Raw genomic sequence first — 14945 nt, 5'->3', positions numbered from 1 at the left:
ATAGAGGATAGAGACCTGAGAGGGATAGAGTGAGAGGGATAGAGACCTGAGAGGGATAGAGTGAGAGGGATAGAGTGAGAAGGATAGAGTGAGAGGGATAGAGTGAGACGGATAGAGACCTGAGAGGGATAGAGTGAGAGGGATAGAGACCTGAGAGGGATAGAGTGAGAGGGATAGAGACCTGAGAGGGATAGAGTGAGAGGGATAGAGTGAGAGTGATAGAGTGAGACGGATAGAGACCTGAGAGGGATAGAGTGAGAGGGATAGAGACCTGAGAGGGATAGAGACCTGAGAGGGATAGAGACCTGAGAGAGATAGAGTGAGACGGATAGAGACCTGAGAGGGATAGAGTGAGACGGATAGAGACCTGAGAGGGATAGAGTGAGTGGGATAGAGTGAGAGGGATAGAGACCTGAGAGGGATAGAGTGAGAGGGATAGAGTGAGAGGGATAGAGACCTGAGAGGGATAGAGTGAGAGGGATAGAGTGAGAGGGATAGAGTGAGAGGGATAGAGACCTGAGAGGGATAGAGACCTGAGAGGGATAGAGACCTGAGAGGGATAGAGTGAGAGGTATAGAGTGAGAGGGATAGAGACCTGAGAGGGATAGAGGGAGAGGGATAGAGTGAGAGGGATAGAGTGAGAGGGATAGAGTGAGAAGGATAGAGTGAGAGGGATAGAGTGAGAGGGATAGAGTGAGAGGGATAGAGTGAGAGGGATAGAGACCTGAGAGGGATAGAGTGAGAGGGATAGAGACCTGAGAGGGATAGAGACCTGAGAGGGATAGAGTGAGAGGGATAGAGACCTGAGAGGGATAGAGGGAGAGGGATAGAGTGAGAGGGATAGAGTGAGAGGGATAGAGTGAGAGGGGTAGAGTGAGAAGGATAGAGTGAGAGGGATAGAGTGAGAGGGATAGAGACCTGAGAGGGATAGAGACCTGAGAGGGATAGAGTGAGAGGGATAGAGACCTGAGAGGGATAGAGACCTGAGAGGGATAGAGTGAGAGGGATAGAGTGAGAGGGCTAGAGACCTGAGAGGGATAGAGGGAGAGGGATAGAGTGAGAGGGATAGAGTGAGAGGGATAGAGTGAGACGGATAGAGACCTGAGAGGGATAGAGTGAGAGGGATAGAGTGAGAGGGATAGAGTGAGAAGGATAGAGTGAGAGGGATAGAGACCTGAGAGGGATAGAGACCTGAGAGGGATAGAGTGAGAGGGATAGAGTGAGAGGGATAGAGACCTGAGAGGGATAGAGTGAGAGGGATAGAGTGAGAGGGATAGAGTGAGAAGGATAGAGTGAGAGGGATAGAGTGAGACGGATAGAGACCTGAGAGGGATAGAGTGAGAGGGATAGAGACCTGAGAGGGATAGAGTGAGAGGGATAGAGACCTGAGAGGGATAGAGTGAGAGGGATAGAGTGAGAGTGATAGAGTGAGACGGATAGAGACCTGAGAGGGATAGAGTGAGAGGGATAGAGACCTGAGAGGGATAGAGACCTGAGAGGGATAGAGACCTGAGAGAGATAGAGTGAGACGGATAGAGACCTGAGAGGGATAGAGTGAGAGGGATAGAGTGAGAGGGATAGAGTGAGAGGGATAGAGACCTGAGAGGGATAGAGACCTGAGAGGGATAGAGTGAGAGGGATAGAGTGAGAGGGATAGAGTGAGAAGGATAGAGTGAGAGGGATAGAGACCTGAGAGGGATAGAGACCTGAGAGGGATAGAGTGAGAGGGATAGAGACCTGAGAGGGATAGAGACCTGAGAGGGATAGAGTGAGAGGGATAGAGTGAGAGGGATAGAGTGAGAAGGATAGAGTGAGAGGGATAGAGTGAGAGGGATAGAGACCTGAGAGGGATAGAGTGAGAGGGATAGAGACCTGAGAGGGATAGAGTGAGAGGGATAGAGACCTGAGAGGGATAGAGTGAGAGGGATAGAGTGAGAGTGATAGAGTGAGACGGATAGAGACCTGAGAGGGATAGAGTGAGAGGGATAGAGACCTGAGAGGGATAGAGACCTGAGAGGGATAGAGACCTGAGAGAGATAGAGTGAGACGGATAGAGACCTGAGAGGGATAGAGTGAGAGGGATAGAGTGAGAGGGATAGAGACCTGAGAGGGATAGAGACCTGAGAGGGATAGAGTGAGAGGGATAGAGTGAGAGGGATAGAGTGAGAAGGATAGAGACCTGAGAGGGATAGAGTGAGAGGGATAGAGTGAGAGGGATAGAGTGAGAAGGATAGAGTGAGAGGGATAGAGTGAGACGGATAGAGACCTGAGAGGGATAGAGTGAGAGGGATAGAGACCTGAGAGGGATAGAGTGAGAGGGATAGAGACCTGAGAGGGATAGAGTGAGAGGGATAGAGACCTGAGAGGGATAGAGTGAGAGGGATAGAGTGAGAGGGATAGATACCTGAGAGGGATAGAGTGAGAGGGATAGAGACCTGAGAGGGATAGAGTGAGAGGGATAGAGACCTGAGAGGGATAGAGTGAGAGGGATAGAGTGAGAAGGATAGAGTGAGAGGGATAGAGTGAGACGGATAGAGACCTGAGAGGGATAGAGTGAGAGGGATAGAGACCTGAGAGGGATAGAGTGAGAGGGATAGAGACCTGAGAGGGATAGAGTGAGAGGGATAGAGTGAGAGTGATAGAGTGAGACGGATAGAGACCTGAGAGGGATAGAGTGAGAGGGATAGAGACCTGAGAGGGATAGAGACCTGAGAGGGATAGAGACCTGAGAGAGATAGAGTGAGACGGATAGAGACCTGAGAGGGATAGAGTGAGACGGATAGAGACCTGAGAGGGATAGAGTGAGAGGGATAGAGTGAGAGGGATAGAGACCTGAGAGGGATAGAGACCTGAGAGAGAAAGGACATGAACAAATGAAGGGAAGACATGTGAGAAAAGATTGTGTAACTTTTATATAGCTTCCTGGATATGGTGAATACCTGTGTACGAACTTAAACAGTGTTTTTATTCAATCATCATGTCTGTTTTATAAACCATATAGACTCCATAGAGCAAGATACGCGGTTGGATCATGAGAGCACCAAGGCATAGATTAGTTGATCCATATCTATAGAATGCGCACGCACGCACGCACGCACGCACGCACACACAGTTGAAATTGGATCTCAGAATAGACACCAATTACACCTTATAACCCATTGATACCAGACCTGTGCAATTAGCACTCATATTTCTGAAAGGTTATCGCTGTCACCACACTCACCCACATAGACACACAAACGCAGACACACTGTTGGGCATCCAGATTATTAAGAGTTGCTGGATTCATATCCTGATTGTGTGGTAGAGAGTGATGGGTAATGGGTGATATTTCCACCATTATTATTATTTATTTTTTGGGGGGGTAGATCAACTTCAATATTGCAGATTGTCCAATCCCCCATTAATTGTTTCGTAAATATACAGTGCATTCGGAAAGTATTCAGACTTTTTGACTTTTTCACATTTTGTTACTTTACAGTCTTATTCTAAACGGATTAAATTGTTGGTTTTCCTCATCAATCTATACACAATAACCCATAATTACAAAGCAAAAACAGGTTTTTATGAATTTTTGCAAATGTATAAATTAGAAGAAACTGAAATATCACATTTACATAAGTATTCAGACCCTTTGCTATGAGACTCAAAATATAGCTCAGGTGCATCCTGTTTCTATTGATCATCCTTGAGATGTTTCTACAACTCGATTGGAGTCCACATGAGGTAAATTCAATTTATTGTAACTTGATTTGGAAAGGCACACGCCTGTCTATATAAGGTCCCACAGTTGACAGGGTATGTCATAGCAAAAACCAAGCCATGAGGTTGAAGGAATCGTCAGTAAAGCTCAAAGACAGGATTGTGTTGAGGCACAGATCTGGGGAAGGGTACCAAAAAATGTCTGCAGCATTGAAGGTGTTGTGGAATATTCTAATCAAGTGAGAGAGATGGTCATTTCTTTAAACAATCATCTTTATTCAATATTGATTAATTATTGCAATAATGAAGCTGTTGACCCTACACTCTTGTGTGTTGCCGAGAGCTTAACCTTTACAGACAATGCAGAGATCGTATATAGCTGACACTAAAATGCATAGTCATGGTTGATTCAACCCCTCCTATTGCTTATCGGGGGGCACCACAAGTCATCCTGGGTCCATCCTGTGGTCATCAGGTAGCCTCGTGGTTAGAGTGTTGGGCCAGTAACCGATAAATTGCTGGATTGAATCCCTGAGCTGACTAGGTCAAATCTGCCGTTCTGCCCCTGAACAAGGCAGTTAACCCACTGTTCCCTGCTAGGCCGCCTAATTCAATAAAGGTTACATTTAAAAAATGAATACATAAAATCTGCACAATAACGGTTTTGTTCTATTCCTCCGGACTACCTCAGACTATCTATTCCTCCGGACTACCTCAGACTATCTATTCCTCCGGACTACCTCAGACTATCTATTCCTCCGGACTACCTCAGACTATCTATTCCTCCGGACTATCTCAGACTATCTATTCCTCCGGACTATCTCAGACTATCTATTCCTCCGGACTATCTCAGACTATCTATTCCTCCGGACTATCTCAGACTATCTATTCCTCCGGACTACCTCAGAGGGATCATTCCTCCGGACTATCTCAGACTATCTATTCCTCCGGACTACCTCAGACTATCTATTCCTCCGGACTATCTCAGACTATCTATTCCTCCGGACTACCTCAGACTATCTATTCCTCCGGACTATCTCAGACTATCTATTCCTCCGGACTACCTCAGACTATCTATTCCTCCGGACTATCTCAGACTATCTATTCCTCCGGACTATCTCAGACTATCTATTCCTCCGGACTATCTCAGACTATCTATTCCTCCGGACTATCTCAGACTATCTATTCCTCCGGACTATCTCATATCTATTCCTCCGGACTACCTGAGACTATCTATTCCTCCGGACTACCTCAGACTATCTATTCCTCCGGACTACCTCAGACTATCTATTCCTCCGGACTACCTCAGACTATCTATTCCTCCGGACTATCTCAGACTATCTATTCCTCCGGACTATCTCAGACTATCTATTCCTCCGGACTATCTCAGACTATCTATTCCTCCGGACTACCTCAGACTATCTATTCCTCCGGACTACCTCAGACTATCTATTCCTCCGGACTACCTCAGACTATCTATTCCTCCGGACTACCTCAGACTATCTATTCCTCCGGACTAGATCAGACTATCTATTCCTCCGGACTATCTCAGACTATCTATTCCTCCGGACTATCTCAGACTATCTATTCCTCCGGACTATCTCAGACTATCTATTCCTCCGGACTATCTCAGACTATCTATTCCTCCGGACTATTCAGACTATCTATTCCTCCGACTATCTCAGACTATCTATTCCTCCGGACTATCTCAGACTATCTATTCCTCCGGATATCTCAGACTATCTATTCCTCCGGACTATCTCAGACTATCTATTCCTCCGGACTATCTCAGACTATCTATTCCTCCGGACTATCTCAGACTATCTATTCCTCCGGACTATCTCAGACTATCTATTCCTCCGGAAATCTCAGACTATCTATTCCTCCGGACTATCTCAGACTATCTATTCCTCCGGACTATCTCAGACTATCTATTCCTCCGGACTATCTCAGACTATCTATTCCTCCGGACTATCTCAGACTATCTATTCCTCCGGACTATCTCAGACTATCTATTCCTCCGGACTATCTCAGACTATCTATTCCTCCGGACTATCTCAGACTATCTATTCCTCCGGACTATCTCAGACTATCTATTCCTCCGGACTATCTATCTGACTATCTCAGACTATCTATTCCTCCGGACTATCTCAGACTATCTTTCCTCCGGACTATCTCAGACTATCTATTCCTCCGGACTATCTCAGACTATCTATTCCTCCGGACTATCTCAGACTATCTATTCCTCCGGACTATCTCAGACTTCTATTCCTCCGGACTATCTCAGACTATCTATTCCTCCGGACTATCTCAGACTATCTATTCCTCCGGACTATCTCCAGACTATCTATTCCTCCGGACTATCTCAGACTATCTATTCCTCCGGACTATCTCAACCCCTATATCCTATTCCTCCGGACTACTCAGACTATCTATTCCTCCGGACTATCTCAGACTATCTATTCCTCCGGACTACCTCAGACTATCTATTCCTCCGGACTATCTCAGACTATCTATTCCTCCGGACTATCTCAGACTTCTATTCCTCCGGACTATCTCAGATATCTATTCCTCCGGAATCTCAGACTATCTATTCCTCCGGAATCTCAAATCTATTCCTCCGGACTATCTGAATCTATTCCTCCGGACTATTCAGACTATCTATTCCTCCGACTATCTCAGACTGGTCATTCCTCCGGACTTTCAGACTATCATTCCTCCGGACTATCTCAACTATTATTCCTCCGACTATCTCAATTCTATTCCTCCGGACTATCTGACTATCTATTCCTCCTACTATCTCAGACTATCTATTCCTCCGGACTATCTCAGACTATCTACCTCCGGACTATCTCAGACTATCTATTCCTCCGGACTATCTCAGACTATCTATTCCTCCGGACTATCTCAGACTACCTCCGGACTATCTCAGACTATCTATTCCTCCGGACTATCTCAGACTATCATTCCTCCGGACTGATTCAGACTATCTATTCCTCCGGACTATCTCAGACTATCTATTCCTCCGGACTATCTCAGACTATCTATTCCTCCGGACTATCTCAGACTATCTATTCAGGACTATCTCAGACTATCTATTCCTCCGGACTATCTCAGACTATCTATTCCTCCGGACTATCTCAGACTATCTATTCCTCCGGACTATCTCAGACTATCTATTCCTGGACTATCTCAGAATCTATTCCTCCGGACTATCTCAGACTATCTATTCCTCCGGACTATCTCAGACTATCTGGGTCCATTCCTGCCGGACTATCTCAGACTATCTATTCCTCCGGACTATCTCAGACTATCTATTCCTCCGGACTATCTCAGACTATCTATTCCTCCGGACAATCTCAGACTATTCTCCGGACTATCTCAGACATCTTTCCTCCGGAATCTCAGACTATCTATTCCTCCGGACTATCTCAGACTATCTATTCCTCCGGACTTTCTCAGACTATCTATTCCTCCGGACTATCTCAGACTATCTATTCCTCCGGACTACCTCAGTTATACCCACCACATCTTGTCTATGGAATACCAGCTTTAAGGTTTTTAATCACCAAGTCATGAATCTATTGTCAGCTCAAGCCATCTCAAGTAAAACCATATTAGGGTGTAGACCATAAAAACACAGCATAAGTTGAACAGATATGTTGTATATTTCAAACAAATCAGGTAAATATGTAATTTTTCTCTCACAAAAGTCCCCAAGAACACAGTGGTCTTCATCACCCTTAAATGGACTCTTCCTAGAGCTGGCCGCCCAGCCAAACTGAGCAATTGGGGGAGAAGGGCCTTGGTCAGGGAGGTGACCAAGAAACCAATAGTCACTCTGACAGAGCTCTAGAGTTCCTCTGTTGATATGGGAGAACCTTTCAGAAGGACAGTCATCACTGCAGTACTCCAGCAATCAGGCCATTAGGGTAGAGTGGCCAGACGGAAGCCACTCCTCAGTAAAAGGCACAAGACAGCCCGCTTGGAGTTAGCCAGAAGGCAACTAAAGGACTCTCAGACCATGAGAAACAAGATTCTCTGGTCTGATGAAACAAAGATTGAACTCTTTGGTCTGAATGCCAAGCATCACGTCTGAAGGAAAACTGGCACCATCCCATCGGTGAAGCACGGTGGGAGCTTCATGCTGTGGGGATATTTTCAGCAGCACAGACTGGGAGACTAGACAGGATTGAGGGAAAGATGAAAGGAACAAAGTATAAGGAGATCCTTGATTGAAAACCTGCTCCAGAGCGCTCAGGACCTCAGACTGTGGCAAAAGTTCACCTTACAACAGGACAATCACCCTAAGCACACAGCCAAGACAACCCAGGAGTGGCTTTGGGACAAGTCTCTGAATGTCTTTCAGTGGCCCAGCCAGATCCTGGACTTGAACCCGATCTAACATCTCTGGAGAGACCTGAAAATAGCTGTGCAGTAATGCTCCCCATCGAACCTGACAGCACTTAAGAGGATCTGCAGAGAAAAATCGGAGAAACTGCCCAAATATAAATGTGCCAAGCTTGTAGCATCACACCCAAGAAGACTTGAGGTGCTTAAACAAAGTACTGAGTAACGGGTATGCAAAAAGCAAAAATTTCTAAAAAACGTTTTTTTGCTTTGTCATTATGGGGTACTGTGTGTAGATTGAAGGGGGGGGGGCAATTTAATACATTTTAGAATAAGGCGTAACGTAAATGTGGAAAAAGTCAAGGGTCTAATATTTTCCGAATGCCCAGTACAGCAAAACACCAGTCTCAACGTCAACAGTGAAGAGGCGACTCCGGGATGCTGGCCTTGTAGGCAGAGTTCCTCTGTCCAATTTGTGTTCTTTGAGACAATGTGATTTTCTGGATTTTTGTTTTAGATTCCGTCTCTCACAGTTGAAGTGTACCTATGGATAAAAATGACAGACCTCTACATGCTTTGTAAGTAGGAAAACCTGCAAAATCGGCAGTGTATCAAATACTTGTTATCCCCACTGTACGTTTTACGGACACAGTATATTTTACTTCAGTTATCTTGTTGTTATTATAGTCCCACCCTTCAGCTCCATACAACCCCTCCCATCCATCTCTTAACACCATCCACATTGGAGTTCTATATGCCATATATGTTTCAACTGTGCTGTGGTGTTTCACAAAGGTTCTGAACCTTTCTGTTCTCATAGTTTCTACAGATTGTCATTTAAAGGTAAACAGTTTTGCTTAAAGTATTATTATATTATTGATCGATTGACTGACTTCTCAAATCACCCAGTAGTGCTATCTGCATTTAGCTGCACGTACCAGGTTGCAATTTTTCAGTCAATCCTGGACCTGCGATCAAAAACAAGCTCCATACGGACAGTAACAAACAAACAAGAAAATCGCAATAAAATCTGCAAAATATTTCCACCAATATGAATATGCAGGACTTTAACTTCATATAGACACCATCACCACCACCGCAAATTCCACAGCACAGCACAGCACAGCACAGCACACAGCAGAGCACAGCACAGCAGAGCAGCACAGCATGCCCTAGTCCCAGTCAGTTTACCACTTTCTTTCTTTCTTGCTACCTCCCTCTTCTCTCACTTTCTCTCTATCGGTATTTCTGTCTCTCTGTCTATCTATCCACTTCTTTTTCTCTTTCTACATTCAAACAACTCAAAGGGTTATTCCATGCCATACACTCATCTGAAATGAAATCTCTCTCAGACCAGAGAGTATTTTTCTCTGTGGTTTCCTTCCTCTATTATGGAATGGATGAGTTTCTCCATGCTGTGGGAGCTTTGATGGGACTGAGCAGGATTGTGTTAGTATTGGTCTCTGGGTGACATAGGTACTAAATATGACTCTACACTGTCAACAATCTCATGTTGTTTTTATGGTAACTTACTGGCAGCCAGGTACCTGCAAGTTACTATAAATAAAGGTACAGTATGTTATCGTAAATTCCAAAGAATCTTTATTTTAACATTACATTACTGTAAACTTGCTTTGGAATTGATTTATATGGAATTCATAGTTACCATGAATACAGTAGTTTACAGGTAACTAAATGGCTGCCAATAAATTACGTTAAAAACAACAAGATTATTTTTCAGGGTACTCCTGCCTCGTCCCGTATGAGGGAAGACGGGTGTTATAGACAGCCAGAAATTGTTGTGTGAAACTTATGCACCACATTCACTCTCTTTCTGACAGTGTATGTAGGTGCTCATTGTCCGTCTGACAATCTGTATTGCTCTCTGTCTCCCATTCGTCTTGGTGCATACTATGTACCTCTACCAGTACTGGTGGTCTGTTAGGCAGAGGATGTATTAGATCTCATCAGGGCTTTGTATGCTTTGGTTACCGCTCATCTCTTTATCTCAGCCACTTAGACAACACAAGCCCGGCTCTTTGTACTTAAAGGGATTCTTTCACTTCAATGGAAATGTTAAATGACTTGGAAATGGAATAAAACGGTAACACTTTACTTGACACCCAGTGTCAAAACACGTTGTGACAGGGTCATAAAGGTGTCATAATATGTCATAACAGCTGACATAACTTGTCAAAACCCAAGCCTTAAACAGCTTGGAAAATTCCAGAAAATGATGTCATGGCTTTAGAAGCTTCTGATAGGCTAATTGACATCATTTGAGACAATTGGAGGTGTACCTGTGGATGTATTTCGAGGCCTACCTTCAAACTCAGTGCCTCTAAGCTTGACATCATGGGGAAATATAAAAGCAATTAGCCAAGAACTCAGAAAAACAATTGTAGACCTCCACAAGTCTTGTTCATCCTTGGGAGCAATTTCCAAATGCCTGAATGTACCAGGTTCATCTGTACAAACAAAAGTACGCAAGTATAAACACCATGGGACCAAGCAGATGTCATACCACTCAGGAAGGAGACGCGTTCTGTCTCCTAGAGATGAATGTACTTTGGTGCAAAAAGTGCAAATAAATCACAGAACAACAGCAAAGGACCCTGTGAAGATTCTGGAGGAAACAGGTACAAAAGTATCTATATCCATAGTAAAATGAGTCCTATATTGACATAACCTGAAAGGCGCTCAGCAAGGAAGAAGCCACTGCTCCAAAACTGCCATAAAATAGTCAGACTACGGTTTGCAACTGCACATGGGGACAAAGATTGTAATTTTTGGTCTGATGAAACAAAAATAGAACTGTTTGGTCATAATGACCATCGTTATGTTTGGAGGAAAAAGATGGATGCTTGCAAGCTGAAGAACATCATCCCAACCTTGAAGCACGGGGGTGGCAGCATCATGTTGTGGGGGTGCTTTGCTGCAGGAGGGACTGGTACAATTCACAAAATAGATGGCATTATGATGAAGAAAAATTATGTGGATAAATTGAGACCACATCTCAAGACATCAGTCAGGAAGTTAATGCTTGGTCGCACATTGTTCTTCCAAATAGACAATGACCCCATTAATACTTCCAAAGTTGTGGCAAAATGGCTTAAGGACAACAAAGTCCTGACCTTAATCCCATAGACAATTTGTGGGCAGAACTGAAATAGCGTGTGCGAGCAAGGAGGTCTACAAACCTGACTCAGTTACACCAGCTCTGTCAGGAGGAATGGGCCAAAATTTGCCCAACTTATTGTGAGAAGCTTGTGGAAGGCTACCTGAAACGTTTGACCCAAGTTAAACAATTTAAAATCAATGCTACCGAATACTAATTGAGTGTATGTAAACTTCTGATCAACTGGGAATGTGATGAAAGAAATTAAAGCTGAAATAAATCATTCTCTCTGCTATTATTCTGACATTTCACATTCTTAAAATAAAGTGGTGATCCTAACTGACCTAAGACAGGGAATTTTTACTAAAATTAAATGTCAGGAATTGTGAAAATCTGGGGTTAAATGTATGTAAATCTCAGACATCAACTGTATATGTATATCTATGGCCTCGTTCATATTTTGTGTGTGTGTGTGTGTGTGTGTGTGTGTGTGTGTGTGTGTGTGTGTGTGTGTGTGTGTGTGTGTGTGTGTGTGTGTGTGTGTGTGTGTGTGTGTGTGTGTGTGTGTGTGTGTGTGTGTGTGTGTGTGTGTGTGTGTGTGTGTGTGTGTGCATACTTGAGTGTGTGAATGGGATAACTGTGCTGTCTGTGATTGCCACATCTGATGAATCCTGATTGGAGATGGTCTGTGTTGGCAGGCAGGAAACAGATGTGCAATGTACAGCCCAATTAATTCCTCTCTCCCTCGCTCTTGCTCTCTCTCACTCACTCACTCACTCACTCACTCACTCACTCACACAGACACAGACACAGCCACATGTCTCTGTGGCCGTTTATATGTGTTGTTGGGGCGATAGAGTCATATCATCTCCATGTCACCCAGGCATACAAAGAAACACTCCTTGGATCCCTCAGTAGAGCTGACAGCAGCCAGTCAATCACTTTAACCTTTTATCCTACTGTCACAACACATTGAAATGTCATCTCATATACCATACGGATCATAATCTAGTCAAGTCACCAGCTCTCAAGTCTCACAAATGTGCCGCATCAGGTGTGCCTGATTCATTATTTGAAAATTTCCTCTTTAACAGGAATATTACTGGAGAGAAAATGTTAGTTTCCCATTAAAGATGAGAGTGGGAAAGAAGATGTTGATGGGAAGATGGGATAATGAGAAAGGCTAATTAAAGCAGGGCTCCATGAGTTCAAGGACAATTTCAATTTAGCAGATAAAGATGAGAGGATGAGCGGTTGACACGGGTGAGACGTCCAAGATCTTAATTACTACACTGTTTCTGTCTCATGGGGAGGTGGGGATGGGGAGGGGTGAGGAGAGGAGAGGTGGTGGGTCTCTTTGTGAAGCCTCGTCTTAGCTGGGGCCAAGTTCAGTTGGCTCTGGACAAAAGCTCTTCCCAGGTCATCTCTTTCCATTTCAATAACCCAGACACTCACATAATGCATTTAGCTCTAAGCCCCAAGGATGGATACATACAGGTATACACACACACCTGCACCTCATTGCCAATTACTCTATTTGACCTGAGTTCAACATCCATAGAATCACTTGAAAGTTGTGGAGCTTTAATACATTTAAATGTGGACTAGGAATAGTACTTTTTGTCTAGCACTGAGTGTGTAACTGTTTGTCTGCGGTTACGTGTGTGAGTCGACTATTCCTGATCACAGCTGGATGGGGGGGGGGGGGTCATATAAAGGTTATCTATAGAAGTGAAGACTTCTTCCTCAAGGAATAAGTTTAGGTGTAGCCATTGCTTGTATTCCCTCTAGACAGCTGGGCTAATCACAGCGCACTCATATAGTTCTCAGCATTACATCAAGACAGCAGTAACACAAACACACACCTTAAACAGTACTGAAGAGAGAATGATGCAATGCTTCAGATACACAATGAAACACACTGCTTTTAGAAGGAACACAGAATGGCATACGGCAAGTAATGGGAATCGAGTCCGTTTGAACAGATTTTCAATTGATATGCCTGTCGTGTAGAGGTCTGTCTCCAGACACATGTATACTTGGCAGAATGAATGAAGCCTTTAGGCCTGACACATTGAGGAAGTGTGTAACCATACGAAGAGACTAATTAAAGCAGTATTCTGTTGTAGAAGGGGTTATGATCATGTGTATCAGTGGTTATTAATGAGTGTTGTGAATGTAATCCTGCTGTTACTGTAGCAGATCTGTATGACTAACCCTATGATGTTACTTAGCCTGTACTGTTTTCTGGAATTAGACAAACATTCTGTCAGAGCAGTTAAAACATTTGTGACACCAAATGTATTTTGGAAACCTTGGATATTCAGGACCGTCTCTTTCCCCCTTCCTGACTAACTTTATTCTCTTAACCCTTTCTCTCATTCCATTTTCTCTCTCTCTTTTCCCCTTATCCTCCTCCCTCTATCTCTCCATCTCCTGCAGTGGGATGCTATAAATGAGATGGATGAGTATTTCAGTCCCATCCACACGTACCAGGTGTGTAACGTGATGAGTCCCAGTCAGAACAACTGGCTGAGGACAGGCTGGATCCCTCGTGACGGAGCCAGGAGGATCTATATCGAGGTCAAGTTCACCCTCCGGGACTGTAACAGCATGCCTGGAGTCCTGGGAACCTGCAAGGTACAAGGGATCGGAGATAGTGGTTGAGAATGTGTGGTGAGGGAGGACGGGAGGGAGAAAGAGATGAAGATAAGTACGTGTTTTGTTTCAAAGATCAACACAGACTATTGACAGCTCTGTCTTTGATCATTTCATTGTGTGTGTTATGATGAGCAGGAGACATTTAACCTGTACTACTATGAGTCGGACCGAGCTGTAGGCACAGCCATCAGAGAGACCCAGTTCACCAAGATCGATACCATCGCTGCTGATGAGAGCTTTACTGGAGTGGACCTGGGAGTCAGGAGACTCAAACTCAACACAGAAGTATGCTAACTTATTTGACTTTCATGTTTTGAGTAAGCAGTGTTTCAGCGCTGTGCTTCTCCTGCACGGAGTTGTCCATGGTGCTGAAATGGGTGCCTTTCACAGTGCCACCCCTGACTTTGCTCCCATTCTACATTTACTGAAACCTTTTGAGTTGGATTATTGTGTTGTATTGTCCTTTGTCTCCTCCCAGGTTCGAGGTGTGGGCCCCCTCACTAGACGAGGCTTCTACCTGGCCTTCCAGGACATCGGGGCTTGCATCGCCCTGACCTCTGTCAGGGTGTACTACAAGCGCTGCTCAGGCGTGGGCCGCAACCTGGCCGTGTTCACTGACGTGGTGACGGGTGCTGACTCCTCCTCCCTGGTGGAGGTCAGGGGTCAGTGTGTGGACCACGCCGAAGAGAGAGACACGCCCAAGATGTACTGCAGCGCTGAGGGGGAGTGGCTGGTGCCCATCGGGAGGTGTATATGCAGCGCTGGGTTCGAGGAGCACAGGGAGTCCTGCATTGGTGAGTCCCACTCTGAATTAGGGATGTATTTGGCTCTCTTGTTTTACATTATGTTACTGTCCTGCTTTTTTTTATGGTACTTTACTTTACCTGTGCCAATCTGTGTTTTTATGGTCAATGTTCAGCCTTGGACATTTTCTGTATGGTTCAAGTTCTTTCAAACCTATAATACCAGTCCAGCTATCGCAAGGTTGAATAGCTCGTAGTCCTGAATAATTTTAACATTTTTAAGATGATAAGCTGTGGTGAGTCATGAAAGATACTCAAGCATTTTTTTTCGTTCCTTGTCTCGCTTAAATTTTTGTTTTGTTTATTTTCTC

At 44.5% G+C, this 14945-nt stretch overlaps 1 protein-coding gene across 1 annotated transcript in view; it reads left to right on the top strand.

The window, feature by feature from the left end:
• LOC124031334 (ephrin type-A receptor 8-like) overlaps positions 1-14945 on the top strand; it is a 165253-nt gene that overhangs the window by 93266 nt on the left and 57042 nt on the right. The window contains 3 exon segments of the mRNA XM_046342432.1: positions 13613-13810; positions 13967-14116; positions 14310-14625. Of these exon segments, the coding sequence (XP_046198388.1) occupies positions 13613-13810; positions 13967-14116; positions 14310-14625 (664 nt within the window).

The sequence above is a fragment of the Oncorhynchus gorbuscha genome, linkage group LG03 (genome assembly GCF_021184085.1).
Source record: "Oncorhynchus gorbuscha isolate QuinsamMale2020 ecotype Even-year linkage group LG03, OgorEven_v1.0, whole genome shotgun sequence".
In the NCBI taxonomy this organism is placed as follows: Eukaryota; Metazoa; Chordata; class Actinopteri; order Salmoniformes; family Salmonidae; genus Oncorhynchus; species Oncorhynchus gorbuscha.
The sequence above is the reverse complement of the archived record's forward strand: the minus strand, read 5'-3'. Positions and strand labels throughout refer to the sequence as shown.